General features: G+C 47.6%; 1 protein-coding gene across 1 annotated transcript in view; it reads right to left on the bottom strand.

The window, feature by feature from the left end:
- The window catches only part of ARL8B (ADP ribosylation factor like GTPase 8B), a 28,751-nt gene extending 17,032 nt beyond the window's left edge, over positions 1-11,719 (bottom strand). Inside the window, exon 1 of the mRNA XM_056855240.1 lies at positions 11,583-11,719. Within this exon, the coding sequence (XP_056711218.1) occupies positions 11,583-11,705 (123 nt within the window). The 5' untranslated portion in view covers positions 11,706-11,719. The remainder of the gene's footprint in view (positions 1-11,582) is intronic.
- Between the last annotated feature and the right edge of the window lie 15,945 nt (positions 11,720-27,664).

Below are 27,664 nucleotides of genomic sequence, written 5' to 3'. Positions count from 1 at the left end.
AGACCAAGTCCTATGAGGAAAGGCTGAAGGAGCTGGGTAAGTTTAGCCTAAAGAGGAGAAGACAGAGGTGATATGATAACCATCTTCAAGTACTTTATGGGCTGTCATATAGAGGATGGTGCCGAATTGTTTTCTGTTGCCTCAGAAGGTCAGACTAGAACAAGCAGGTTGAAATTAAATCAAAAGAGTTTCCATCTAGACATTAGGAAGACTTTTCTAACAGTTAGAGCGGTTCCTCAGTGGAACAGGCTTCCTCAGGTGGTGGTAAGATCTTTCCCTGGAGGTTTTTAAGAAGAGGTTAGATGGCCATATGTCAGCAATGCTGATTCTATGACCATAAGCAGATGATGAGAGGGAGGGCATCTTGGCCATCTTCTGGGCATGTAGTGGGGGTTACTGGGGGTGTGGGGGGGAAGGTAGTTGTGAATTTCCTGCATTGTGCAGGGGGTTGGACTAGATGACCCTGGTGGTCCCTTCCAACTCTATGATTCTATGAACATTAACAATTTGAGACACGCAGATGTCACCACATTACTGGCAGAACATTGTGGTCTGGAAATGACTCCTGATGAAGAGTACAGCAAGAAGTGCCAATGCAGGATTACAGCTGAACATCAAGAAGAAAGAAGAAATGACTGATTATTTGCACAACTTTAAGGTTGACAATGAAGAAACTGAAATTGTTCAATATTTTCTATATCTTGGCTGCATCATCAACCAAAAGAGAGACAAAGAGATCAGAAAAAGAATGTGACTGGGAAGGGCAGCCATGAAGGAGCTAGAAAAGTATAAGGATGTGTCACTGGCAATCAAGATAATTCATACCGATATTCCCCATTACTACATATGGGTGTGAAAGTTGAAGAATGAAGAAAGCTGACAGGAAGAAAGTTGACTCATTTGAAATGTGGTGATGGAGGAGAGTTTTACAAATACCATGGACCGCCAGAAAGACAAATCAGTGGGTTCTAGATCAGATCAAGCCTCAACACTCCCTTGAAGCTAAAATGACTAAACTGAGGCTATTGTACTTTGGTTACATTATGAGAAGATAAGAGTCACGGGAAAAGACAATAATTTTAGGAAAAGTTGAAAACAGCAGGAAAAGAACCAACACAAGATGGATTGAGTCAAAGGAAGCCTCAGCTCTCAGTATGTAAGACCTGGGCAAGGCTATCAATGATAGGACATTTTGGAGGTCATTCGTTCACCAGGTCACCATAAGTCAGAAGCGACTTGACGGCACTTAACACACACATTTGGAGAATTCTTGATACAATTATTTTTATTCTGAAGACCACCGAAATAGAAGATACTATTTCAGCCTTGCAAATATACAAAGAAAGCCATCAGCCCACAAGACCTCAAGTGGCAGAACCACCCCTCCTCTCCACCTCCCATTCATTCTGATGTGAGTACCTCTATTGTTTCCGCTCAACCTGTTATAAGTTTAACTGGGTCTTGTTTTCAATGCCTGCATGAAACACCCCTGCACAGATGCAAATTCTAGATAAGTAGGAAGGTACTGATCTCATGTGAAAATGATCTCTAGCTTCTTTGACAGCACCAGAATGGTTCCCATCTGTGAAAGATGTATTGCTTATATTCAAAGAACATGAACAGAGAAAGTATAGACTACCAACAAGTTTGGTAGGTGTGGGCTACCCAATGACCCACCTATCCCTGAGCTTCTACAGAAGACATTACCAATGGTGAAAGCAACTGATGCCAACCGGGAGCAAGCAACAGTTTGCTGGCCCCACACTCTGCCTCCACATGACTGTCTGCTTATTAACGCAGAGTCCATACGTGTAAGGAACGGAGCCTTGTGTACTCACCGTGACGGCTCCTTCTGTTCTGGGTTGAAGGGCATCTTGATCCGTGGGTATTCTCGTCACGTGCCCAGGGAGGCAGGACCAAACATTTTTTCTACAGCTTCCTGTCTCCCTGGGCGGGAAACCCAGTTTACGGACTCGCCGAGCTAATGAGACAGGTAAGTGAACAACAACAAGCAAAACAACAGCATTGCATTTAAGCAAAAAACAATGAGCTCCTTGAAAGAACAGTAACTTCAACAAGAAAGAAACGTTAAGGAAAGGTCCCTGGACAAATGGCGGACATAGTTAGTTTCAGGAAGGAATTATAATCTGTTGTGAATTTCCAATTTTAATGCCCTCTATGAAGGAGAAAGGGGTCTTGGACCTGAGAAGGGTGGGCAAGATGCCCTTCAACCCAGAACAGAAGGAGCCGTCACGGTGAGTACACAAGGCTCCGTTCTCAGTTCTGGGTGGAAGGGCATCTTGATCCGTGGGATATCCAAGAGCTATGCCCCGGGGTGGGATTCAGTACTAGTCCAAGACTTGCTGTAACACCCTTCTACCGAATGCGGCGTCAGCGGAGGCCCTGGAATCTATTTTATAGTGTTTAACGAAGGTGGAGACTGACGACCATGTGGCCGCCCGACAAATTTCTTCCAGGGAAGCTTGTTTATTGAAAGCTGCTGAAGTGGCCGCACTGCGCACTGAGTGTGCAGTGATTCCTTCCGGAGGGGGAATTTTGCTGGCCCTATATGCTTCAATAATACACTGCTTGACTGCCGTGCTAATGGCAGAGGTTGACATTTTCCCCCCTTTATTGGGATTAGTGATGGAGATGAAGAGGGCATCAGATTTTCTAAAGTCAGCTGTTCGACTGAGGTAAGTTTTCAGCAACCTACGTAGGTCTAACTTATGCCATTCCTTTTCCTTGGGATGAACAGGATGAGGACAAAAGGAAGGTAAGTGTATCTCCTGAGACCTGTGGAATAGGGAATTTACCTTGGGAACAAAGGTGGGGTCCGTTCTTAACACCACCTTATCCCTGTGAAATGTGCAGAGACCCTCTCTGGAGGAGAGTGCTCCAAGCTCAGACACACGCCGAGCGGAGGTCACTGCGATAAGGAAAATAGTCTTAAGTCTCAGCATTCTAAGGGACACTTCCTTGATCGGCTCAAACGGTGGTCTAGTTAGGGCCGAGAGAACCACGTTGAGGCGCCAGGTAGGGAAACGATGCACTACCGGCGGTCTGGTTTGAGTCACACCTTTTAAAAAGGTTATAATGTGTGGGTGTCGAGAAGGGGGAAAACCCTCTATATCGGTTAGAACTGTAGATAACGCCGCTACCTGTCTGCGCAAGGTGGAAGCCGACAGACCCATATCCAGACCCTCATGAAGGAAATCTAGAATCTTAGGGATCCCTGGGGAAAGGGGATCGATGGATTTACGCTTGCACCAGAGTACAAATGCCCTCCAAGAAGTATTATATATTCTCCTAGTTGACGGTCTCCTAGCTTCTAGCATCGTGTCTACTACAGCTGGGGAGTAGCCGATCCCTAGGAGCGATCCCCGCTCAATTTCCACGCGGTTAAGCGCAGCCATTGAGGTTCTGGATGGAACAGAGGTCCCTGATGTAGGAGGTCTGGGTTGGCTGGAAGTTCCCAAGGGGACTGAATTGACATTTTTTGCAGGCTGGGGAACCAAGGTCTCCTTGGCCAGAGGGGAGCAATGAGTATGACCGTTGCTCTTTCCCTTCTGATCTTTCGAACCACCCTCTGTAGTATGGGAATGGGAGGAAAGGCGAACAGGAGCTCCTGAGGCCATGGAGCCACCAGAGCATCCATTTGTTCCGCTTCCCGATGAAAGTACCGGGTAAAAAACCTGGGTAGAAGGCGGTTGGTCGCCGAGGCAAAGAGATCCACCTTGGGTCGGCCGAACCTCTCCTGAATCTGTTTGAAAATGGACTCGTTGAGGGACCATTCCCCTTCGTCCAGTATCTGACGACTTAGCCAGTCGGCCTGCGAATTTAGGGACCCGCTGATGTGTTCTGCGGAAAGAGATAATAGGTTTGACTCTGCCCAAGAAAGGATCGCCCTTGCCTCCTTGTATAGGCTGGGGGATCTCGACCCCCCCTGTTTGTTGACATATGCCTTGGCCGAGATGTTGTCCGTTCGGACCAAGACATGTCTGTGGCGTAGTATGTTCTGGAAGTGAGTTAAAGCCAAGAGGATTGCTCTCAGCTCTAGTCTGTTTATGTGAATCTTTCTTTCCCTGATGGACCAGGTGCCCTGGGCTATCTGGGATTGACAGGTGGCTCCCCAACCCTCCAGGCTGGCATCCGTAAATACCTGGATACGGTCTTCTACTAAGAAGTGTAATCCCCTGTTGAGGTTGCTGCTCCTGTACCACCAAGTCAGAGATTGTCGGAAGGATAGCGGGAGAGGAACTACCTTGTCCCTGCTCCTTGTGATAAGGTCCTGATATGGATGAAGTAAGTTTTGGAGCCCCCTTGAGTGGAACCTGGCCCACGGTACCGAAATTATGCAGGAAACCATCTTCCCTAGTAATTTGGCTAGGGTCATGATTCTGCCCCGAGTGGAGCCTATCGTGGTCTTGACCATGGACTGGATTTTGACTATCTTGTCCTGGGGAAGAATTACCAAGTTCTTGTGAGTGTCTATAATAACCCCCAGATGTTCCAACCTTTGTGTGGGGGTTAGGTGGCTCTTCTCCAGATTCACCAGGAATCCGTGTGAAGATAGAACCTGAATCACCCTGGAGGTGTGATCCAGTGCTTGCTCTCTGGTCCCTGAGCAAATCAGGAGATCGTCGAGGTACGGAAAAACCGCAATCCCCTCCTGGCGAAGCAAGGCTACCAGCGTCACCAAGATTTTGGTGAAGACGCGGGGAGCGGAGTTCAACCCGAAGGGGAGGGCTTTGAACTGATAATGCTTCCGGTCGTAGCAGAACCGGAGAAATTTGCGATGGGACAGGTGGATGGGGACGTGGAGGTACGCCTCCTTCAGATCCAGGGAAGTGAGGTACTGATCCAATTGAAGGGCTTCTAGAATGGAACGTAGCGTCTCCATGCGAAATTTTCTGTAACGCACGCTCCTGTTCAGGTGTTTTAAGTCTAAAATAGCTCTCCAGTCCCCATTTTTCTTGGGGACTGTAAAGAAAATTGAATATACCCCACTTCCCTGTTCGATCTGAGGAACAGGTTCGATGGCCTGGATCTGCAGGAGGTGAGATACTGCCTCCAAGGTTCTCTGATGTTTTTCTGGTCTTATTGACCTTGGGGAGTTTACAAATTTGTCTCGGGGTATGTTGGTAAATTCTATGCGGTAGCCCGATTGAACAATCTGAGCTACCCATGCGTCCGTGTAAGATCTGTCCCACGCATCCTGGAAAAGAAGAAGCCTGCCCCCTATATCTTTGAGGTTGGCGTCACTGTTTTGGGGTTTTTGGAAACCGGTCTCCCTTGGTGTTGGTGAATTGCTGATGTCCCTGGGGGGGACGAAAAAACTTGCCACCCCCTCTACGAGATGAACCTCTGAAATTGTTACTGTTACCCCAAGCCCCCCTCCTGTGGTCTGGTCTGAAGGGAGCAAGGGTGTGTGAGGACCTAAAGTTGGGAAAAGAGGATGAAGATGAAGATCTCCCATCTCTCTTGTAGGACTTAGGAAGCACTTTCTTTTTGTCCTTATTTTCAACTAAAATTTTTTCTAGTCTTTCGCCAAAAAGTTTCCCTCCAGTATAGGGATAGGACATTGTCAGAGTCTTATTCTTTAATTCATTCTGCCAAGGGCGGATCCAAAGAGCCCGCCTGATGGCGACATTGGAAGATGTGGCCCTGGCAGCAAAGGACATTGCGTCCAACGACGCGTCAGCCATAAATGCCGATGCTTTGAGAAGCCTATTAAGGCCTTCTGTTAGTTTACGGTTGTCACCAGTATACAACTGGATGATCTTTCTGATCCAAACTATGGAGGCCCTTGCCATAATTGATGTAGCGGCCGAGGCCTGAATGGCCAGGGTGGAGGCCTCGTGCACCTTTTTTGATAGGATCTCTGTTTTCCTATCGATGGGATCTCTAATGCTTCCCATTCCATCCTCTGCGGGGAGATCTGAGGAATGAAGTGCTGCCACGGGGGCATCAATGAGAGGGAGCTGGAATAGCGACATGGCCTGAGGGACCATGGTGTAGAGCTTTTTTATGCTCGCTGAAAACTGCCTATTGGCAAGGGGTTTGTCTAACTCAGTTTGGACCTGAGTCTCAAAAAACTCAGGGAAAGGAATCTCCCAAATCCTGGGCTTGGTACTGGGGAAGAATTCCCTGGTTCCCTTCTTTTTAGTCTTTGGTTTTGGAACTGACTCTGTATCTGGGTCCTCATTGAGGTCCAGTGCAATAAGGGCCTTATTTAAGAGGGTCTGGAAATCCTCTGCTAGAAACAGGCGAGGATGTTGTTCTTCCAATAGTATAGGAGTGTCCTCGTCGGAGTCAAATTCTCCTTCCTCTCTAGTTTCTGAGTCAGAAGCCCCTGAGAGATATTCTTCAGAAGGCTGGTAGGACTGAACCACCGGTTGTGATTTTAAGGCTGCCTTGGTGCGCCACTGAGAGTTAGCCCGACCATCTTGCTCCCCCCTCCCCTGGGGGTTAAGAGAGTGAGACTGTGAAGGGGCAATGCCATGTAACAAGGGAGCCATGGAATCCCTAAAGGCGTTCATCATTTGTGCTTGTCTGTCTAACACCCCATTAAAGAAATTTAGCATTTCCCTCCGAGATACAGGAGCCTCAGGCTCATCGCCACATACATTACCCCCAGTAACGAAATCCAAAGAGGTGCCCTCCAAGGCCGAATTTCCCGGGGCCAGGCCCGCGGTTTGTGGCCGTTCGCGCCCTTCTCCCGTTTGGGCGCCATTTTGAAGCGGCTCCTCAGAGCGCGCTTTCTTTGCTGCGGCCGCCCCATCGGAGCCGGGCGCCGCGCGGCCGCTGGCTCGGCCGCCAGAATGATCTTTGCGCCTTCGCCCTGTTGAAACAACGAGGGCCGGATCCGCATCTCCTTCGGACAGGAGGTCCGAATCGGAGTCCCTCCTGCCGTCCGCCATCTTGTCCGAGGGACGAAGTGGAGTCGGGAGAAAAGAGGAGGGGGTGAGGAAGGGAGGGGGCTAGGAAGATCGGTAAAAGCGGGTAGACGCAAACGCATCTAAAACGGCAGGAGGAGAGAGGGAGAAAACAACAAGGTCGGAGAGGGAGAGAAATGGAGAGGAATCCTCTATAGACGGAGCTCAAGTTAAACGCTGCCACCCTATACAAGGCAGGACGGAAACTGGGTTTCCCGCCCAGGGAGACAGGAAGCTGTAGAAAAAATGTTTGGTCCTGCCTCCCTGGGCACGTGACGAGAATACCCACGGATCAAGATGCCCTTCCACCCAGAACTGAGAATACACACACACAAGCCCCTCCCTTGTGATAGAAAATAGTGCTTTCCCCCCCCCCCCAAAAAAAACATCCCAGATACAAGGAGGGAGTCTTCATAGGTACACCCTATGCCAGTGGTGGCGAACCTATGGCACGCGTGCCAGAGGGGGCACGCAGAGCCCTCTCTGTGGGCACGTGCTCTGTCGCCCCAGCACATCTAGAGAGTTGCAAATGTTAATGTATGAGTTTTCTAAACTAAAACCTCAGTATTCAGGTTAAATTGCTGTGTTGGCACTTTGCAATAAATAAGTGGGTTTTGGGTTGCAGTTTGGGCACTTGGTCTCTAAAAGGTTCGCCATCCCTGCCCTATGCCCACATCCTCCATGCTCACGTGATAACACACGAGAGGGAGAAGGGGCCAGCATGGTGTAGTGGTTAAGAGCGGTGGACTCTAATCTGGTGAACAGGGTTTGTTTCCCCACTCCTCCACATGAAACCTGCTGGGTGACCTTCAGCTAGTTTCAGTTCTCTCTGAACTCTCAGCCTCACCTACCTCACGGTGTCTGTTGTGGGGAGAGGAGGGGAAAGAGATCGTTAGCAGGTTTGATTCTCCTTAAAAAAAGGTAGAGAAAATCGGCATATAAAAACCAACTCTTTTTCTACTTGTGCCCCACTCCTCTTTTATGAATGTAATGCCATGTGTAAAGGGCTTCTGTACTCATAAACCAGCAATTATGGTTATGGGTGGGGCCAGCACCCTCATGCCTGCTCTCGCTTAACAGTCATTAATCACAATGCACATAATGCCTTCTGAAGAGAACCAACACCGGGCAGCTCATTCTTATGTTCACTAAAATGTGCTTCCACCTCCTATTCATGTTCTCTAAGATGTGCTTCCACTTCCTAATGCAAAGCTATTTCATATCCCACCCCGTAAGATCCAAAATTTCTGGATTTCTAAAATCCCCAAACCATTTAAGAAACATACAGTAAAGTCCAAAGCTGGTCTACTCACAGGAAAATGTTCTTAGGATTGCCACTGATCACCAAACTGTAAAGTATAACTATAGGTGATAAACACAAGGTCAGTGTGAATGCATTTGCACATACTTCTAAGCAACGTGAATGGTTTAAATCAATCTTGTTGACAGCCAAGAATAAAGTACCACCGTGGAAAAACATCACCCACCCATATGTCAATAGCCACACACTACTCATCAATGCTTTAAGGACATCTTGTTCTGCCAACTAAGCTTTGCTTGTTCTTAAGCTTAAGTGCTCCTGCTGGAGAGGCACCTAAAGTTACTTTCATGCATAAGATTCCCCATGTTTGTAGGAAAGCTCTCAGAAGAAAAACTGGGATAAAATATCTATAGGCAAAACTCATTATATGCAACTGGCTTAGCAAGCCGGCACAGACCAGGAAGCACTTCCCCAGGCCTGCAAAGAGGGCTGAACTGCAAGCCCATAATATGCACCTTAGTCATAATAATCCTGTGCAACAAATTACTTGTTAAAAGCTACAGCACTGATGGCAGCAGCTCACTGCAACAGTAAGCCTAACAAAGGAATTCAAAGAAAGGTACTAACACAAGACAGATACCAAGCTTGCAGGTTTAAGCCTTGTCAAGGGACAATATAAACATCCTAAGTCAGGGAAGCACAGTATAGTATAGTGCTCCAATGCATCACGTAGAAAGACAACAAGTAAGCCCTTTATAAGCCACCTTTAGGACAGATAAGTTAATGATTAAACTGAAGAGTCATGTTCTGAAGCTGGGCTCACAATGGAAGCATTCCACATCCCATCATAAACAGGGATTTTCATATCGTGGATACAATCCTTCCATTGTCACTGCGCTAAGCAAAAAGCTCTTCTGACTAACCCGAAAAATTCAGTCAAATACAAACCTGGTCTCTTTGATCAAATCCTATTCATCCTTACTATTTCAGAAGACCTCCCATTCCCAAAATTCGCTGACCCGTCAAACCATCAGAATCACTGCCATATATGCAAATAGGGTTCAATGCACAATATTAATCCTACTAAGAAATGTAGTATCAAGGGTACATTTTCCAGTCTAACCTTGAAAGCCTATACGAAAACGTGATTGGAAGTAAACAAGATGAAGTAGAAAGAGATTCTCCTAATACTTCCCCAGCTTCATCCGGGCAAAGGAAGCCAACAGATTTCAAACATACAACCAACCGGTAGTTTAAAGAATAACTTAACTATGCTTTCACCCCACCCTCCAGGATGGAATACACAGGATTCCCAGACTACTTAACTACACATGAGGCACCTCAAAGCCAATCTCCAAAAGCCTTATGTGGCACTAAGTGGCAGCCACTGCCTGACAGTTAGTAATGGAGAGCAGGCTCAGCTCATCCTAAGGTGGGCTCATAACGGCATCGCATCCCAGGGCTTTCATGCTCCCTGGGAACATACAAAGGTTATCTCGGGGGAAGGCCACCCCCACCAGGAGTCAGGATCACAAGTGCTGCTGGGAGGGGCAGCCAGAGCTCCTGACCTTGCCCATCCCAAAGCGTGCCTGCTGTGTAGACTTGCCCAAGCCACGCCTGGGCACTGGCCCCTCCTCTTCCAAGGCTCCCTACTCCACACTTCAGAGAAGTGTGTAATTCAGAGAAACTGCTGAATTACAGTTGATATTCAAACTAAAGTCAAAGCATTTACCTGGGCTGAATAAAGACCTTGCATTCATGGCTCATTACCAATGCTGATTTCTCCACACCCATCTCTCCCCTGGACATCACAGACTCTTCTGCATACCACACCTAATCCCATCACGCCTGCTATTCACATGTACTTACTGTTAACATTTACATACTAATGCTTGTCTGACTTCACTCTCCTCTACTTAAAGACAGATGGATTCACATTCTAGCTGTATCTGAAGAAGTGAGCTGTGGCTCACGAAATCTTATACCCTACCAGAAAATATTCTTGTTAGTCTTTAAGGTGCTACTGGACTCTTGCCCTTTTCTATTACTCCACACTTGTACGCAGGCTACAAACTGGCCAGAGACAACCTCTCAAGACCCAGCCCCACCCATCCTAGAGCCATTGGACAGAGGCCTAGTTTGTGCCTACAATTTGAAGGGATTGTAGCCCTTCAAGAGAGTGCACGTCTGAACGCTCCACCGCCTCAAAACAAAACTGAGCCGGGGTGGGGGTGGGTGTAAAATACAGGACTCTTCGCACAGAGAAGGCAGGCAGAACCTGTTTTTGTTAGGCACGGGGATGTTTATCCCTTGGCCAGAGGGATGCGTTCAGATAGGCAACTTGCAACCAGATAATTCCCAGTGGGTCGCCGTGTTTAGTCTGTCTGCAGTAGTGGAAAAGGGCAAGAGTCCAGTGGCACCTTCAAGACGAACAAGAATATTTTCTGGTAGGGTGTGAGCTTTCGTGAGCCACAGCTCACTTCTTCAGAACTTCTTCATGCAGAAAGCCTACAAGAAAATATTTTTGTTAGTCTTTAAGGTGCTACTGGACTCTTGCCCTTTTCTACTTCCTTCCTCTAAATACATCTGCCATGTCCCAGATGCATCCACCTCAGTGCCACAAGGCCCAGCTCCTTGTTCCCCTACTCCTTGCCAAAAACACCCCAAGTCTCACGCAGAACCTTTTTTTTGGGGGGGGGGGACTGGCTGTAATGCAGCATGCTCCCTCCCCACCCCCGTCCACCCCACAATACAAGCACCACAAATGCCCTCCTTCCCTTCAGTAGTAGAAAAGGGCAAGAGCCCAGTAGCACCTTAAAGACTAACAAGAATATTTTCTGGTAGGGTGTGAGCTTTCGTGAGCCACAGCTCACTTCTTCAGAAAGCTCACACCCGACCAGAAAGTACTTTTGTTCGTCTTGAAGGTGCCACTGGACTCTTGCCCTTTTCTACTAGTGCATTTAATATTATCTCCCATAAACCTTTAAGCTCCTACCCGACCAGAAAGTACTTTTGTTCGTCTTGAAGGTGCCACTGGACTCTTGCCCTTTTCTACTAGTGCATTTAATATTATCTCCCATAAACCTTTAAGCTCCTACCCGACCAGAAAATATTTTTGTTCGTCTTGAAGGTGCCACTGGACTCTTGCCCTTTTCTACTATTGCAACCAGAGATGCCACTTGCAGCTTGAAGGGGTCAGAGGCACCGAAAAAGCTTCGCCCGCTTGACTATTCTGTGTTCGGAAGCGGAGGGTTCAGAGCGGAGGAGCGGAGCCGGCAAGAGAAACAGAGGCAGAGCTCCCCCCTTCCTCCCCCCCCCCGCGCGCCCTTTCCGGGAGGGGGGGGTGTCCCAGGAGAGCGCGGCGCCTCCCCGGAGCCTCTCACCGCGATGACGTTGACGAAGGTGGTCTTGCCCGAGTACTGCAGCCCCACCAGCGTCAGCTCCATCTCCTCCTTCCAGAACAGCGACCGGAACCAGTCCAGCAGCCGGGACAGCAACGCCAGCATGGCGGCGGAGGAGGCAGCGCGACCCCCCGGGTGCGGCTTCACTCCCTCACGGCCGCGCCTCGGGCCGACTCCGGCTGCAGCAGCTGCTGCCTTTCGCTCCGGCGGCCGCGGTCATATGACGGCTCGGCGCGGGGGCAAGAGCGGCCCCGCCCCGCCGGCAGCCCGGCTTCACAGCGGCCCCTGCCGGCGGCGCGGAGGGCGACCCGTGGGGAGGACCGGCAAGGCGGCGCAGGCGCGAGCGCCAGGGGCGCGAGGAAGGGCGGAGGCCGAAAGTTCCCGGCCCGCCTACTTACAATATCCTTAAAGTGCGGGTGGGGCGAGAGGCTGAAAAGCGGGATGAAATGCAGCGCCCGCTCTTCTAATAAGGCCATTGATGCATGGGCGGTTTTGCCACTCTCTAGATCAGTGGTTCCCAACCTTTTTTTGACCAGGGACCACTAGGACTTTTTTGTTCGGTGCAGGGACCCCAAGGTTCAAAATAAAAAATCTGAGAATTTGAAAATAAACTTTAATCATAACTGTTAGTTAAACATTAAGCTTAGAATAATATTTGAATATATATATATTTATAATAGAGAACTTTTAATTGAAAATATTAATTTATTATGGGTTTATAACTTTGTTTCGCGGACCTTAATTTAGTTCTCGCGGACCCCTGGGGGTCCACGCACCCCTGGTTGGGAACCACTGCTCTAGATGCACATTTTCCCCATCCAAATTCTCAAAAATAAAACAGTGGGTGGCCGTGTTAGTCTGTCTGCAGTAGTAGAAAAGGGCCAGAGTCCAGTAGTACCTTAAAAGACTAACAAAAATATTTTCTGGCAGGGTTATGAGCTTTCGTGAGCCACAGCTCACTTCTTCAGATACAGCTAGAATGTGAATCCATCTGTCTTTAAGTAGAGGAGAGTGAATTCAGACAAGCATTAGTATGTAAATGTGAATCCCATCACGCCTGCTATTCACATTTACATACTGTTAACATTTACATATTTACATATTACATACATTTACATAACATTTATGTAAATGTGAATCCTATCACGCCTGCTATTCACATTTACATACTGTTAACATTTACATACTAATGCTTGTCTGAATTCACTCTCCTCTACTTAAAGACAGATGGAGTCACATTCTAGCTGTATCTGAAGACGTGAGCTGTGGCTCATGAAAGCTCATACCCTACCAGAAAATATTCTTGTTAGTCTTTAAGGTGCTACTGGACTCTTGCTCTTGTCTAATGTCTAATATCCTTAAGGTGCGGGTGGTGCGAGAGGCTGAAAAGAGGGATAAAATGCAGTTCCCGCCCTTCTAATAAGGCCATTGATGCATGGGAGGTTTTGCCACTCTCTAGTCTAGATGCACATTTTCCCCATCCAAATTCTCAAAAATAAAAGGCTGTTACCGCACTAGGTATTCCCAGCGATGCATTAAGAGTTTGAAAATGTTATAAAAAAATACTTTTCGCACTTTGTTTGGCCCCTTTAGCTGTGAAGACGTCTTCCAACCATTTTTTAGCCGTGGCATCCAAAAACCCTTTTAAAGCGATGTTTTTAATAACATTTTAATACAGTTATACATTTTAATACATTTACATTTAATACATTTATAACATTTTATAACTTAATACATCGCTGGGAATACCTGGTGCGGTAACAGCCAAGCCTCCCATGCAGAGTTTTGAGAATTCAGATGCGGGAAATGTGCATCTAGAGAGCAGCAAAACCTCCCATGCATAAATGACTTAAATAAGCAGCTATGTGATACTCACTAGTTACATGGCTTTTTGCATGGGGAGAGGCGGGTATGTTTTGAGCCAACTCAGCTGCTTACGTTGTCTAATACTGCTGCTAGTAACTTAAAACAATAATACAACAACAACCCGACCCCGTTGTTACCACCATTCCTTAATCAGGGTAAAATGTAAACGTGTTCTATCTCCCAATTGCCGGGAGGGACAAAATTTATGTAAGCCTAGGGTTGCCAACTACCCCTGCCCCCCAGCCGGACATTCTCCCAGAATTACAACTGATCTTCAGACTTACTAGGATTGCCAACCTCCAGCCTGGAGATTTCCTGCTATAACAACTGATCTCCAGCCAATAGAGATCAGTTCACCTGGAGAAAATGGCTGCTTTGGCCATTGGGCATAGAAGTCCCTCCCCAAACCTCACCCTCCTCAGGCTCCACCCCAAAAACCTCCCGCCTGTGGCAAAGAGGGACCTGGCAACCCTAAGACTTACCAAGATCACTTCCCCTGGAGAAAATGGCAGCTTCATTGAGTGGACTCTATGGCAGCATAACCCGGCTGAGCTCCCTGAATGGTTGCCAATCTCCAGGCCAGGCCCCCTGAAGCAATTTTTTTCTCTCAACAAAATCGATGGAGTTTTTTCGTGATAGAATCAGAAGCCAATGGGTTGAAGTACTTAATACTGACTTTAGAATATGCTCTAATGCCCATTTCATATGGCCTCAAAATGTCCCTGTAATTGGTCAAATTCCAACATTTTCTCGGGGGCTTGCAGAGCCCGAACTCCGAGCTGTAAGGGCTCTCTGAGCTCGCCAGAATCTATTCGTAGCCTACATTTTGGCAGCTGGATCCTCGAATCCTTCGCTGGTGCACGGCTTAATAGTTCTGTAGTTTTATTTCGTCACTGTATGGCCCATTTTCAAGGACTCCACTCCACCACCCTGTTCTCCACCATTTGGGCCTCGAGGTCCTTGCAAGGGCAGCAAGGCCCTTCGGACCTTGTTGGATGTTGCCCTGTTGTTGCTGGTTGCGAAGGGGGCCCCATAACAGTTCAAGCTTCAGGGCCCCAAAAATGTAGGTCCGCCACTGCACAGAACACATGTTCAAGCACAACAGGAGCCACTGGGGGGTTATGTTTGCCCAGCCCCCCTCCCACCACCAACTTGGAGCTAGCTCTCCCTGTGAGAACCAGATGAACATTCACCCATTTCATCTTTAACTGGAAAGATTTTTTTTTTTAACTGGAAATACAATGCTGGCATCACATGGACAGTGTTTCTGATTGTATCTTATCAACATCCCCTTCTGCTGACAAAAAAAAAAAGAAAATGGAGAACAACTTATGCTGTAAACATATTCTTCCTGTTTTTGAAGCGGTTGGCAATTTAGCAAAGTCCACTGTGTTAGAGTAATTCTCCAAAAGAAGTTTAATATGTACTGGACCTCTTTTAAATGTTTCTGAAAAGCACAGTTTAAAACATCTGTAGAAAGGATACTTTAAAAACAATTTCAGTAATGTTTTGGTGGGTCTTCTCTTTGTGTGTGTGTGGGGGGGGGTCTAGTGTACTTTCCCCCCCCCTCTCGTTTTTGTCCTTGTTCCTTTCTGCTTTCTTTGATTTCTTTGTTTTCATGCTTGTTTCCAATATTTATACTGTGCATTTCTACTATTTTGGCCTTCAAAGTATTTTATAAGTATGTGGGGGGGGGTGCATATGTGCCAAAACTAAGAAATACACAGTGATAGCACATAACAGAAGGGTTGTGGATAGTACTTTCTCTTTTTAGAGTCACTGTGGTGTAGTGGTTAAGAGTAGTGGTTTGGAGTGGTGTACTCTGATCTGGAGAAACAGGTTTGATTCCCCACTCCTCCACATGAGCGGCGGACTCTAATCTGGTGAACTGGACTCTTGCTACTGGTGAACTGGGTTTGTTTCCCCACTCCTACACACGAAGCCAGCTGGGTGACCTTGGGCTAGTCACAGCTCTCTTAGAGCTCTCTCAGTCCCACCTACCTCACAGGGTGTCTGTTGTGGGGTAACAGTAAACCACCTCTGAACCATCTTTTACCTTGAAAACCCCACAAGGTCACTATAAGTCAGCTGTGACTTGATGGCCAAAAAAAGAAGAAAAAATCACAGGAAGAAATGTGCAAATTTGCCCTTCCCCATCCCTGTTGTATCCTCATAATCCACGTGGCTGTTAGTCCATATGGGTTTCATGGCCAGGAATAAAACTTTCCCAGGGCCAGAATGGATTGCAAGGAAGAAAGGAATGTGGGAAGAAGCTGCAATCCGTTCCTTGAGACTGTTTATTGCCTGCAATCTTTGATGTTCATGCATAATATATGCCAAAGGCACTTTGTCTATTATTTATTAAAATACTTATACTTCACCTTTTCTCTAGGTACAAGGGTTATTAAGAATTCCTTTCTTATCAGTATATATCCACATATTTTGTTGGGTATGGCTCTCTATGGTATTTTCTATTTCAGCACGGTTTGTTCCCCGTGCATTTTGATTTGTTTATTGGGTTGCAGTTGGGGTTATATATTGTTAGCCTAATTGCTCGGTTATGAAATATATGGGGAAATTAGCGTTCAATAACCAGCAGTGGGCATAACCTGGGATCGTTTAACCAACATTTACGGGAGTCCAATCCGAGATTCAATAGGAAAGACGATGGCAACTGAGTTTAGTTTAAAGGTTTTTACTTAGTCAATTAGGTATGTACACAAGCATACAAATATCATAAAAACAACGTTCATACAGAGGCTAAGAGCAAAAGGGAGGAGATGAAGGACGGTCGCCAATGTGGCAGGGATCAATGATGGGCGATACGTTACCTGTCCTATAGAGGTAGGTGTCCTAAGTTCCGTGGACTAAAACACTGGAAAGAATAGGCAGAGTGGAGGGGTACCCAGGGAGGGGGAGAGTGGGGGTGAGCTAGGCAAAGCTCCACACACAGAGTGACGGCAAGAATGCCAAGAGAAGACCTAAGGTAACGTATGGATCCCGGGGACCCCAGTTATACTATTTTCCGAGGGGGAGGGGGATGGGATTACCCTCACGGTTCCCAAGCTAAGACAAAAGGTGACAAAAGGATTAACGATCGGCTTCCTGGGTGGGGAGATATGACAATTTGGAAGACTATGCTGTCTCCATTGATTTGCGCAACCCTAGGGGGATCAGGATATTCTTGCTGATGGGTTTTGCTGCTCATTCACTGGTTGCACATCTCGATGTCCGGGAAGGCATTCCTTTGCATAGCCAGAGGAATAAAGTTTATTTGTTTGTCTCAATGTCTCTTAATGCGGGGCTGATTAAGGCGATCAGCTCGGAGGGTGGGGACGTGCTGCCGCTGTTTGCGTGCTGTCAGTTCCCTGCAATATAGCTTCCACTGGAACAGGGGCACTGTGACCAGTGGATTCCCTCTGGTTCATTGGAGGTTGACCTGGCCTCCGTTCCTTGACTGCCAGCTCGCAGGATGACAGAGCGCTCCTCTCCAGGCGGCTTTAGGCTCACCGCCCGATCTGGAGAGGTGGAGGCATGCATGGACTGGGGTTGCCATGACCAGTCCGGGATACAAGCAGTCCATATCGTAACAATATGGTCCCCCCATTTATCTGTATATTCTTGTATTTATGATTTATTTATTTATTTGATTTATACCCTGCCCTCTATCCCCAGCTGAAGCTGGCCTCAGGGCAGCTAACATCATCAACAGTAAACAGTATAATAAAACTACACAACTTAAAAAAAATTTAAGCCATACCCAATTCCAAATACTAATTGATTGAATTAAAACAAGTGGTGCTCATCAAAGGCATAAGGCCATAGTGGGCCTGGAGAAGCAGTTAGGGCCCCCATATATAGGTTGATAACAGCATAGAGAAAGGGGGGGTAGGAAGGCCAGCTCTGATGATAAACTGTTCCTGCCCTCAACTATAGGCCTGGCAGAAAAATGTCTGTTTTACAGGCCCTGCGAAAATCTCTTAAATCCCTCAGGGCCCTGGTCTCATTAGAAAGGAAATTCCACCAGGCTGGGGCCAGGGCAGAAAAGGCCCTGGCCCTACTTGAGGACAGTCGGACATTCTTTGGGCCAGGGACCACTAGTACTAGTAAATACATAAACTTCTGAGAGCCAGAGTGGTGTCATGGTTAAAGTGTCGGACTAGGATCTGGGAAACCCAGGTTTGAATCTCCACTCACACCATGGAAACTTGCTGGGTGACCTTGGGCCAGTCACACATACTCAGCCCTGACCCTGGCAAGCATTTGGATGGAAGACCTCCAAGGAATACCGGGGCATGACTCGGAAACAGGTAATGGCAAACCACCTCTGAACGTCTCTTGCCTTGAAAACCCTATGGGATCGCCATAATTCAGCTGTGACTTGAGGGCAAAACAACAACACATATGCTTCTAAACTAGGGAATGGTCCTAGAATGTCTCTGAACAAACAAGGCTACTTCATAGGGTTGCCAACCTCCAGGTACTAGGCAGCACGTGGTGTGGGCTCACAATATATTCCACAATATTAGTGTTACAAAATAGTGTTTAATAGAAAGACAATAACCTCATGTCTACATAATAGCTAACTAACTACATAATAAACTTACTAACATCCAATAGCCCATAACAAGTGAACACATATCAATGCAAATACCAAAGTACAAAGAACTGCAATTCTGTAATGACGCAGCTACAGTCCATGGGCATAAGCCTCATTAAGAGTTGTGTTATGCACCCAACGGGGCAATTAAAGCTCCATAAGAAGGACTCAGCCCTGACCTGGATAGCCCAGGCTAGCCTGATCTCGTCAGATCTCAGAAGCTAAGCAGGGTCAGCCCTGGTTAGTATTTGTATGGGAGACCACCAAGGAATACCAGGGTTGCTGTGCAGAGGAAGGCACTGGCAAACCACCTCTGTTAGTCTCTTGCCATGAAAACCCCAGAAAGGGGTCGCCATAAGTCGGCTGCGACTTGACGGCACTTTACACACACAAGAAGGACTCAAATCCGCATTTCTGCAAGGGGTGTGTGAAAATCCAGGAGAGAACTCGAAGGTAAGTAGAATCAAAAAGAGTACGTGAAACTAGTCACATCACGTTTCGATTAGCTTCATCAGCTCATTGCACACTCATTTTCTCCTGAGGCATGTCAAAACAGATTGTCATGAGTCTATGGCATTAAGTCCCTACCCCAACCCCACCCTCCTCTCCGCCCCAACCCGGAGCTGGCAACCCTACTACTTCACCCACCAGGGATACAGCACTTAATAAAATAGGCTAAACAGCGGGGGCGGGGGGTATAATCCTAAATCAAGCTGGTTATCCAAGTAATTCTGTCTGCTTTATTTATAACCTCCTAGGACTCAACCAGTCACTGCCATTTGACTAGAGGTAGCCATCCACGAAGGACAACAGTCAAACATTGACAAGGTCAAACAAGCAGGTGATAGGCCAACCTTCTCACAACCTTGGGCTGCAATACCTGAAGCCAAAGTAGCAACCTGGAGCTCTGCTAACCTCTAGCAATTACACACGCTGTCGATAGTAATGTCTCAATTGGAATGGGTTGCATGTTAACTTCAAAGAGCCTGGCAAGCATTTCACAGCAGGCTGGCGAAGGTTCACTGGAATTGTCATAAGAACCTTTACCGAGCAAATGTTTTTTACTATGCAGAAGAGCACCCACAGGTTGGCTCTGTGTAGATACAATGGCAGCTGAGAGCTCACTTTTCTTCACCACCATCCCTGGCACTGCTGGGCTCTCAAATGTGATCTACCTTTTGTTCCGTGGTACCTAGTCCCAAGACTTCTTGGCCCCTGTACATCAGGGAGCTTACCATGCCATCCTCAGCCGAGTTAGTCGATTGAATTCAGTGGGCTTAGAACAGGGGTGTCAAACAGGAGGCCTGGGCACCAGATCCAGCCCTTTGAAAGCTCTTCTCTGGCCCATGAGCCAGCCGAGCCAGCCACCCTCCCAGTCCCGATCTGGGCCGGTGAACCCAACGCAGGCTCGCCAACCAAGGCAGCCACCCCACTAGTCCCGAGGTGTCCGTTATCAAAGACAGTTAAATAAAAGAAAATACTGTAAGAGTGTTATTGTTTTAAGTATATTTGTATTTTAAAGTAAAAACAAATATTAATTGGATTTGCCTGTGTCTTCTATAAAGTTTGTATTTCCGGTACCTGGCATTAAAATTTTGGAGTCCTGTGTACAGTTCTGGTCACTACACCTAAAAAAAAATAGTGCAGAGCTTGAGAAGGTGCAGAAAAGAGCAATCAAAATGATCAGGGAACTACAGCAACTGCCCTGTGAGGAGCAGTTGAAATGCTTAGGACTGTTTAGCTTGGAAAGAAAGTGGTTAAGGGGAGACATGATAGAGGTTTATAAAATTATGCATGGTATGGAGAGAATGGACAGGGAGAAGCTGTTCTTCTCTCATAATACTAGAATGCGGAGTCAACTGCTGAAGTTGGAGGGTGAGAAATTCAAAACAGATAAAAGGAAGTATTTCTTCACACACATAGTTACATTGTGGAACTCCCTGCCCCAGGATGTGGTGATGTCTGCCAACTTGGAAGGCTTTAAGAGGGGAGTGGACATGTTCATGGAGGATGGGGCTATCCATGGCTACTAGTCAAAATGAATACTAGTCATGATTTCCGCAGTATCAGAGGAGCATGTCTATTATATTAGGTGCTGTGGAACACAGGCAGGATGGTGCTGCACTCGTCTTGTTTGTGGGCTTCCTGGAGGCACCTGGTTGGCCACTGTGTGCTGCTGGACTTGATGGGCCTTGGTCTGAACCAGCATGGCTTTTCTTATGTTCTTATGGTACACATGGCCTGACTTGACCAAGTGACAATTATGTCATATCCAGCTCTCGTAGCAAATGAGTTCGACACCCCTGGCTTAGAAGGGTGTGACTCTATGTAGGAGTGCACTGTGACCGGGCTCTAGTCATCAGGAGAGGACATATAGGAGTGGTTGTGTCAACTACCCAGGTCACCTCCTTATTTCTGAGATTGGCCAGGGCTGTAGCAGAACCACCCACCATGCCATGCATAAATTCCCCAAGGACTATCAGTAAACCGTATAGATCAATCAGCCTTTGACAGCAGACTGACTTGCTAGACCACCTCCCCCACCCCAGCAGATTGTTTTGATTAGTGTTATTCAAATATTTTAAAGAATGGTGGCAGTGTTTTCATTTATTTCACTTTTTAGTCTTGCGCGCACAACATGTACAGGGTCCCCATGCATAGAGGGGGAGGGGGAACATTGGCCAAGATCTCTACACGGGCACAGCATCTATGCATGAACAATACTCTGCCCCTGTCATCAGGAACATTTCCCCAATCAACCAATTTGTATAGGAGTAGGGGCATTTACACACAGCATTGTTCCAAAGCATTTGTTCCTGCTCCCTGACCATATACATTACCCCTGTATCCCAATATGCCATTTCTATAGGGCTTTTCCCCCTTCTTTCTTTGTCTCTGGTATTTACATGACAAAGACTCTTGTTGAGACGTATCAGGTAATGTATTCAACTCTCTTTTGGCACCTGATGAGCTTATCTATTTATATGGAGAATTTGTATGCTGCCTTTCCAGAGCCCCGTGGCGCTGAGTGTTAAGCTGCAGTACTGCAATCAAAGCTCTGTTCACGACCTGAGTCTGATCCCAACAGAAGTCCGGTTCAGGTTGCCGGCTCAAGGTTGACTCACCATGCATTTCTGAGCCACGCTGGTGGCCAGTGCGAAAGGCCTTTGGAGGCTGGTGAAGGCCTGCGCCGGCGCAAGGACCCACAGCACTGGTTTCCGGGCAGCGTTCGCCAGCATTTGTGGCACCAATACCGGCGTGAAAGCCCGGCTGCTGGCACAGCAGTGCCGGGCCGGGCCACCAACGGAGCCTTCCGCCAGCGTCCGGACACTGGCAAAGGCTGCGGCAGCATATCGAGAGACGTCCCGGCGTCCCGGGAGGCATTCCTGGGGCGTCATGGCTCTGGCCTGGGCCACCATTAGGCGGCCTCCTAAGCCGTTAAGGCTCGGGAACACCCCCTTTTTTGTTGTTGAGATACACCACCTTTCAGGTGGCGTATCTCCCGTGCAAATCTATGTGGGTTGCACAGATTTTTGGCGCAGGCATTCCTCTCAGGAATGCACAGTCAGCCTTCCATCCTTCCAAGGTTGGTAAAATGAGTACCCAGCTTGCTGGGGGCAAAGTGTAAATGACTGGGGAAGGCAATGGCAAACCATCCTGTTAACACAGTCTGCCTAGTAAATGTCAGAATGTGACATCTCCCCATAGGTCAGTAATGACCTGGTGCTTGCACAGGGGACTACCTATACCTTTTACCTCTCCAGAGACTTGCCCAAGGCAGCTTACAAGGTGTTTAAAAAATTAAATCCTAAACACAACAATATAAGAATTATCAGTCTTAGAAGAAGCCAGACTTATAAAAACAGCATAAAACAACCATCCAGTGGCTTTAAATAATATCCAAAAATAAGACCGACAACATAAGGACACAGCATAGACTAATCATCTGTTTTATTTTCTGGAATTAGTGTGTTAAGGGTCTACCACATGAGCATATAACACCTGTGCTTTATCAACTGCCCTGGCTCCCAGTTTGGGACATAATAAAAGCCCTTATTTTGACCTTTGACGTCCTTACTAGCTTGGGCTTCAAGTATCTAAGGCCGTGTTGGCGAACCTATGGCACGCGTGCCACTTCCGGCACACGTAGCCCTCTCTGCCGGCACGCGAGGGTGGGCTCCAAAAGGCCTCCCGGGTCGTCTGTGCCCCTCCCTCTCTCAGCTGAGCTCCCCCCACTGTGCATGCGTGGGTGCGTCAGCTTCCTGCCTTGCACACACGCGGCTGGCTTCTTCCTCTTCCCCCCCTCTTGCCCCGCAACAGCTGACAGGCGGCGGGAGGCCAGCAGCAACGAGGCGGGGCCTCCTCCTCAAGGCTCCAGCAGCAGCTCCTCCTCACCGCCTTCCTCCTCCTCGTCCCCCTCAGGCGGCTCCCAACAGTCCAGCTCCAGACTGCCGCCGCCATCGTTTTCCTCCTCAGGTGCCTCTCCCCCGGCCGTTTTCGCCCGCTGCCTCCTCCTTCTCAGGGCGCTCGCGGAGGGCCAGGCGGCCCCTCAACAGCCGCGCGTCCGCCAGAGAAAGGCCTGCCATCTCCCGCTGTCCTCCCCCTCTCCCCCACTCGCGCTCGTCCCTGACTCATGCGGTAAGCTTGTGGGGTAGCCGGAGCCACCCTCAAGTCCTCTGGCTCGGGTGTGGCTGCGTGGCCTCTGCCTTCTCCCTCCTTGCCCCCTAAGGTCACCCGCAGGTTGGCGGGGTCGCGAGTGTTGGCGCGCTCGCCCTAGCTCTCGCTGCCCCCTCCTCCCCTGCCCCTCCCAGCTGGGAGGTGACCGATGCTGCCGCGCTGGGCCCCAACATCTCCGTCGTCCAGCACCATCACCTCCCCGCCTCCCCAGAGCAGCCGGTAAGGGGGGGGAGAACTTCGGGTGTGCGCCCTGGAGCAAGTCCTGGGTTGGGCTTGGGGCCTGACCCAGGACACTTTCTTTCTTCCTTCCATCCTTCCTCCCTTTCATCCTTTCTTCCCCAGTTCCTTCCTTCTCTTTCCTTTCCCAGTTCCTTCCTTCCCCTCTTTCTTTCTCTCTTTCTCTCTCTCTCTCTCTCTTTCTTTCTTCATCCCTTCCCCTTTCTTCCTTTCTTCCCCAGTTCCTTCATTCTCTTTCCTTTCCCAGTTCCTTCCTTCCCTCCCCTCTTTCTTTCTTCCTTCCTTCCCCTCTTTCTTTCTTTCTTTCTTTCTTTCTTTCTTTCTTTCTTTCTTTCTTTCTTTCCCTCTTTCCCTCTTTCTGTCTTTCTTTCCCTCTTTCTGTCTTTCTTTCTTCCCCTATTTCTGTCTTTTTCTTTCTTTCTTCCCCTCTTACTTCCTTCCCCTTTCTTTCTTTCTTTCTTTCTTTCTTTCTTTCTTTCTTTCTTTCTTTCTTTCTTCCTTCCTTCCTTCCTTCCTTCCTTCCTTCCTTCCTTCCTTCCTTCCTTCCTTCCTTCCCCAGTTCCTTCATTCTCTTTCCTTCCCAGTTCCTTCCTTTCTCCATCCCTCCCCCTTCCCTTCCTCTACTAGGGCTGCCAACCTCCAGGTGGTGGCTGGAGACCTGGCAACCCTAGCAATAATGTCTGGTGGCTGAGCAGAGGACGAGTCCTGGAGAGATGCATGCCAAATACAAACAACTGTTTATTGAAAGGTAAAAGTTTGCATCATTGAAAGCTCTGTTATTGTGTTTTTCTTTTAACGCAAAATATGTGAATGTATGAGTTGTTTTTTCTAAACTAAAACCTCAGTATTCAGGTTAAATTGCCGTATTGGCACTTGGCGATAAATAAGTGGGTTTTGGGTTGCAGTTTGGGCACTCAGTCTCTAAAAGGTTCGCCATCACTGATCTAAGGGATCTGCCAGGGAGAAGGGCTTGATGCAGATACTTACATTGTCTGAGAAATGGCTGGCAGGAACTAACCGTAGAGACCATCCTAGTCTGTGTATCTCTCTTGCTCTGGAAGTACCCCTAGCACCATCCCCACAGGCCATCGGTCATAATCTGAACACATACCTTTTATGGAAGCCCTTGGTATTAATTTGAACACTGGTCTATTCCATTCAAATATTCGAAGATGCACCAACCACCAAAGGCAGAAGTCATTGCGCTGGCAATGCTTCTTCCACAAAGTGGGTTCCTCACAAGTATCCTATTACCTTGATCTGTAGGAGAAGGTGGTAGGTACATACAAAATGCTGTCAATTGTGCATATCTGTAGGCCTCCTCTGTAGTGCCAGAGCACATTGTATTCTTGGTTATACCAGACTACTTCTCCTCATGACCACTAGATGGTAGGAGTATTCCAGGTTTGATCAAAGGCTCCTTACTCTCCTTCCAGAACTTTACAATTCCAAGATAGTTGGATTTCCCCTATGCACATCTTTTACAGTGCTCTATTTCTATTCTCTGAAGGCGTAAATACGACATTTGGCATTTGCAGGCCTGATTCAGGAGCTCTACAAGTTTTTCTTTTATTACTATGATGTGCATCCTAATGACCTAGAGATCTTTTGTAGCATTTGACAATAATTTTAGCTGGATAACACCATACATGTCCATATATTCTCCTTATCAACTTGTGTTCTACAGCAGAGGCACCCACTGCTAATTTCTTCAGGAAATCTTTCTCACCAGTTTCCCTGAACTGGTAGATCAGTCCTAGATCCTAATTCTAAACATTCTTGTTTCAACTCTTTTTATTTTTGTTAATTTAAGGCTTTTTGCAGCCCTGTGGGTTGTGAAGAAGGAATGGGGGAAGAAAGAGGCTTAGCTCCCTTCGACCATAAGCCTCTTTTTGGCACAAAGAATTGGCCTGCTCTCCACTTTATACATGTCTGGGTAAGCCTCCGATTCAAATAAATGGATCTACCGTTATCACATGTAGTTTGAGACTTTGTAAGCATGAAAAGAGAGGTCACACATTTTGAGCTGTAAAATTTGCAAGGTGCTAAGCTCACAATGAATGCGTCCCGGGGACAGCAGAAGACAATGTCTTCGGAAACAAATAATCAGTGATTATAGTGGAAGTTGTTGGCTGAGGAATAAAAACAAAAGATTTCCTGTAGACAGGTGGAGTGACATAGAATATGCTATTATGTGTTCCTTAGTGTCAGTCAGCAGTTATTCTTTTGGAAGGCTCCAACATTTCCTTGATCATGTTAATAACACTGTGCTGAAACAGAACTAGAGACCATGCACATTTTACACCCGAGGACAAAGTACGGGGGAAGACTTCTTGGGAACGAACAGCATCAGTACTTAGCCTTTGTGTAGCACTTCAAGTGTGCAAAACACTTTATGTACATTGTCTGTGAAATCCTTAAATAAACCAGTGAGGCAGGGGGTGATGATTATTCCTATACCGTGTGGGAGGGTGCTCAAGGCTGCAAGACAGGGCCTCTGAGTAGGGGAGGGACCCTGGCTTTGAGGTAAAGCATCTGTTTTGCAAGCAGGCAGGTCCCAGGTTCAGTCCCTGGCATCTCCAGTTGAAAAGACCAGGTAGCAGGTGATGTGAAAGACGTGGGGACCCTGGAGATAGGGTTGCCAGGTCCCTCTTCGCCACCAACAGGAGGTTTTGGGGACCGAGGCTGAGGGTGGGGTTTGGGGAGGGGAAGGACTTCAATGCCCTAGAGTCCAGTTGCCAAAGCTGCTGTTTTCTCCAGGGGAACTGATCTCTATCAGCTGGAGATCAAATATAATAGCAGGAGATCTCCAGCTAGTACCTGCAGGTTGGCAACCCTACCTGGAGAGCTGCTGCCAATCAGAGTAGGCAACACTTATCTTGATACACCAATAGCCTAACTCAAAATAAGGCAGGCTTCATGTGACTAGGGGGACAATATTTGGAGGGCTCTGGGTCACTGCGGGGTCCCATGGGTGTGGGCAAGTCATATGATTTACTTTCATAGGATGGTTGGATTGGCTCTGGTAGTTTCAGGTGGGGGGAATCCTTTTCTAGTGGCCCAGGCTGATCCCTGGCAGCACTGCTGTGAGAGAGGGATCATGACTTGTCTAAGGCCTCAGCAAAGGCAAAATTCAGATCAGGGACTTTCTGATTGGAAGTGGGGATAGGAAAGAGGTACGGATGGCAAGTCATAGAATCATAGAGTTGGAAGGGACCACCAGAATCATCTAGTCCAACCCTCTGCATAATGCAGGACATTTACAACTACCTCCCCGCAAACCCCCAGTGACCCCTACTACATGCCCAGAAGATGGCCAAGATGCCCTCCCTCTCATCATCTGCTTAAGGTTATCAACATTTATAAGTCCTAACTCAGAGGCTAGAATAGCTTGAGGGTAAGGTGAATGGCAGATAATTATGCAGCATTGATGATTTCTGCTGTGGGGGGGGGCAGTTGTCATTAAGTCACATCTGATTTATGGTGACCTTGTAGGGTTTTCAAGGCAAGAGACATCCAGATGGGGGATTTGCCATTGCCTGGCTCTACACAGGAACCCAGGACTTCCTTGGTGGTCTCCCATCCAAGTACTAACCAGGGCCAACCCTTCTTAGCTTCCAAGATCGGACAAAATCAGTCTAGCCTGGGCTATTCAGGTCAGGGTGATTTCTGCCATAGAAGAAGTGAAAGAGTAGAGAAGTGGAGGGAAAAAAATGGAGTTTGGCAAAGATGTCCTAAATCAGCTTACATGAAGAAATATTTTGCAATAGCTGTTAAGATAATCAAGATTTTTAAAAAAAAAGAACAGAGCTGCTTCCCCCGTAGAAATCTTACAAACGAGACACACACACACACACACACCAGTTAAAATATATTTTAATTTTGTCAGCAATTCTAATTTTGAGGATCAAAAGCATGAAATCAAACTGAACATTTGGGAAGTCCCATTTCCATTCTAATGAGAGGGTCAAAAAACATAACATTTATGGGGAGAGAGTGCACAGTTACATACAGCTCCTGCACAAGTCAGCTAACAGCTGCGTGAATGGAGAAATAAAAGTTTATACCGGAATAAAATGTTGTTTGTCTTTCAAGTGCCACAAAGCTCCTGTTTAATATCCCCTAAGCACCCGTTTAAATCGCCCGTCGTGAGCATGGCTCTGTAAGGCTGTAGGGCTTGTCATAACACTGAAACTCTTTTTCGTCTGGTTATTTTCCTACTGGGTCTCCTTGATCTCCCCCGCGAAGACACACGCTCTCTCTCTCACGCCCGCTCATACACGTGTCCAGCAGATGGGGCTGGGACGCTGCGCAAGTTTTCCAGGCCTGCTGAGTTTTATAAGCAAACCAGGCCCCCTCCAGCAGGAAACGTGGTTTCCTCGTGATCATGGGCGGCCTGCGGGGCGGCCTCCCCAGTGCGCTGGCTGCCGTGGCCCTGACACGCAGCCAGCATGTGCTCCAGCCGTTCTTATCTCGTAACTCGCATAATGTAGCCAGAGCCGATGACTTAGTTGTCAATCAGATGGTAACAGGCGACGGGTGAACCAAAACAGGGATGTTTTTGTTGACCTCCCGGCCTTTCAGTTTCCTTAACCAGAGTGTGGTTTTGAAAGATGGTGATGCCCATGCCAAAGAGACGATTGCTCCACGCTAAACTTGCCATGCGTATGTTTGCGGTAGTATT

This window comes from Euleptes europaea, chromosome 1, assembly GCF_029931775.1.
Source record: "Euleptes europaea isolate rEulEur1 chromosome 1, rEulEur1.hap1, whole genome shotgun sequence".
NCBI lineage: Eukaryota > Metazoa > Chordata > Lepidosauria > Squamata > Sphaerodactylidae > Euleptes > Euleptes europaea.
The sequence above is the reverse complement of the archived record's forward strand: the minus strand, read 5'-3'. Positions and strand labels throughout refer to the sequence as shown.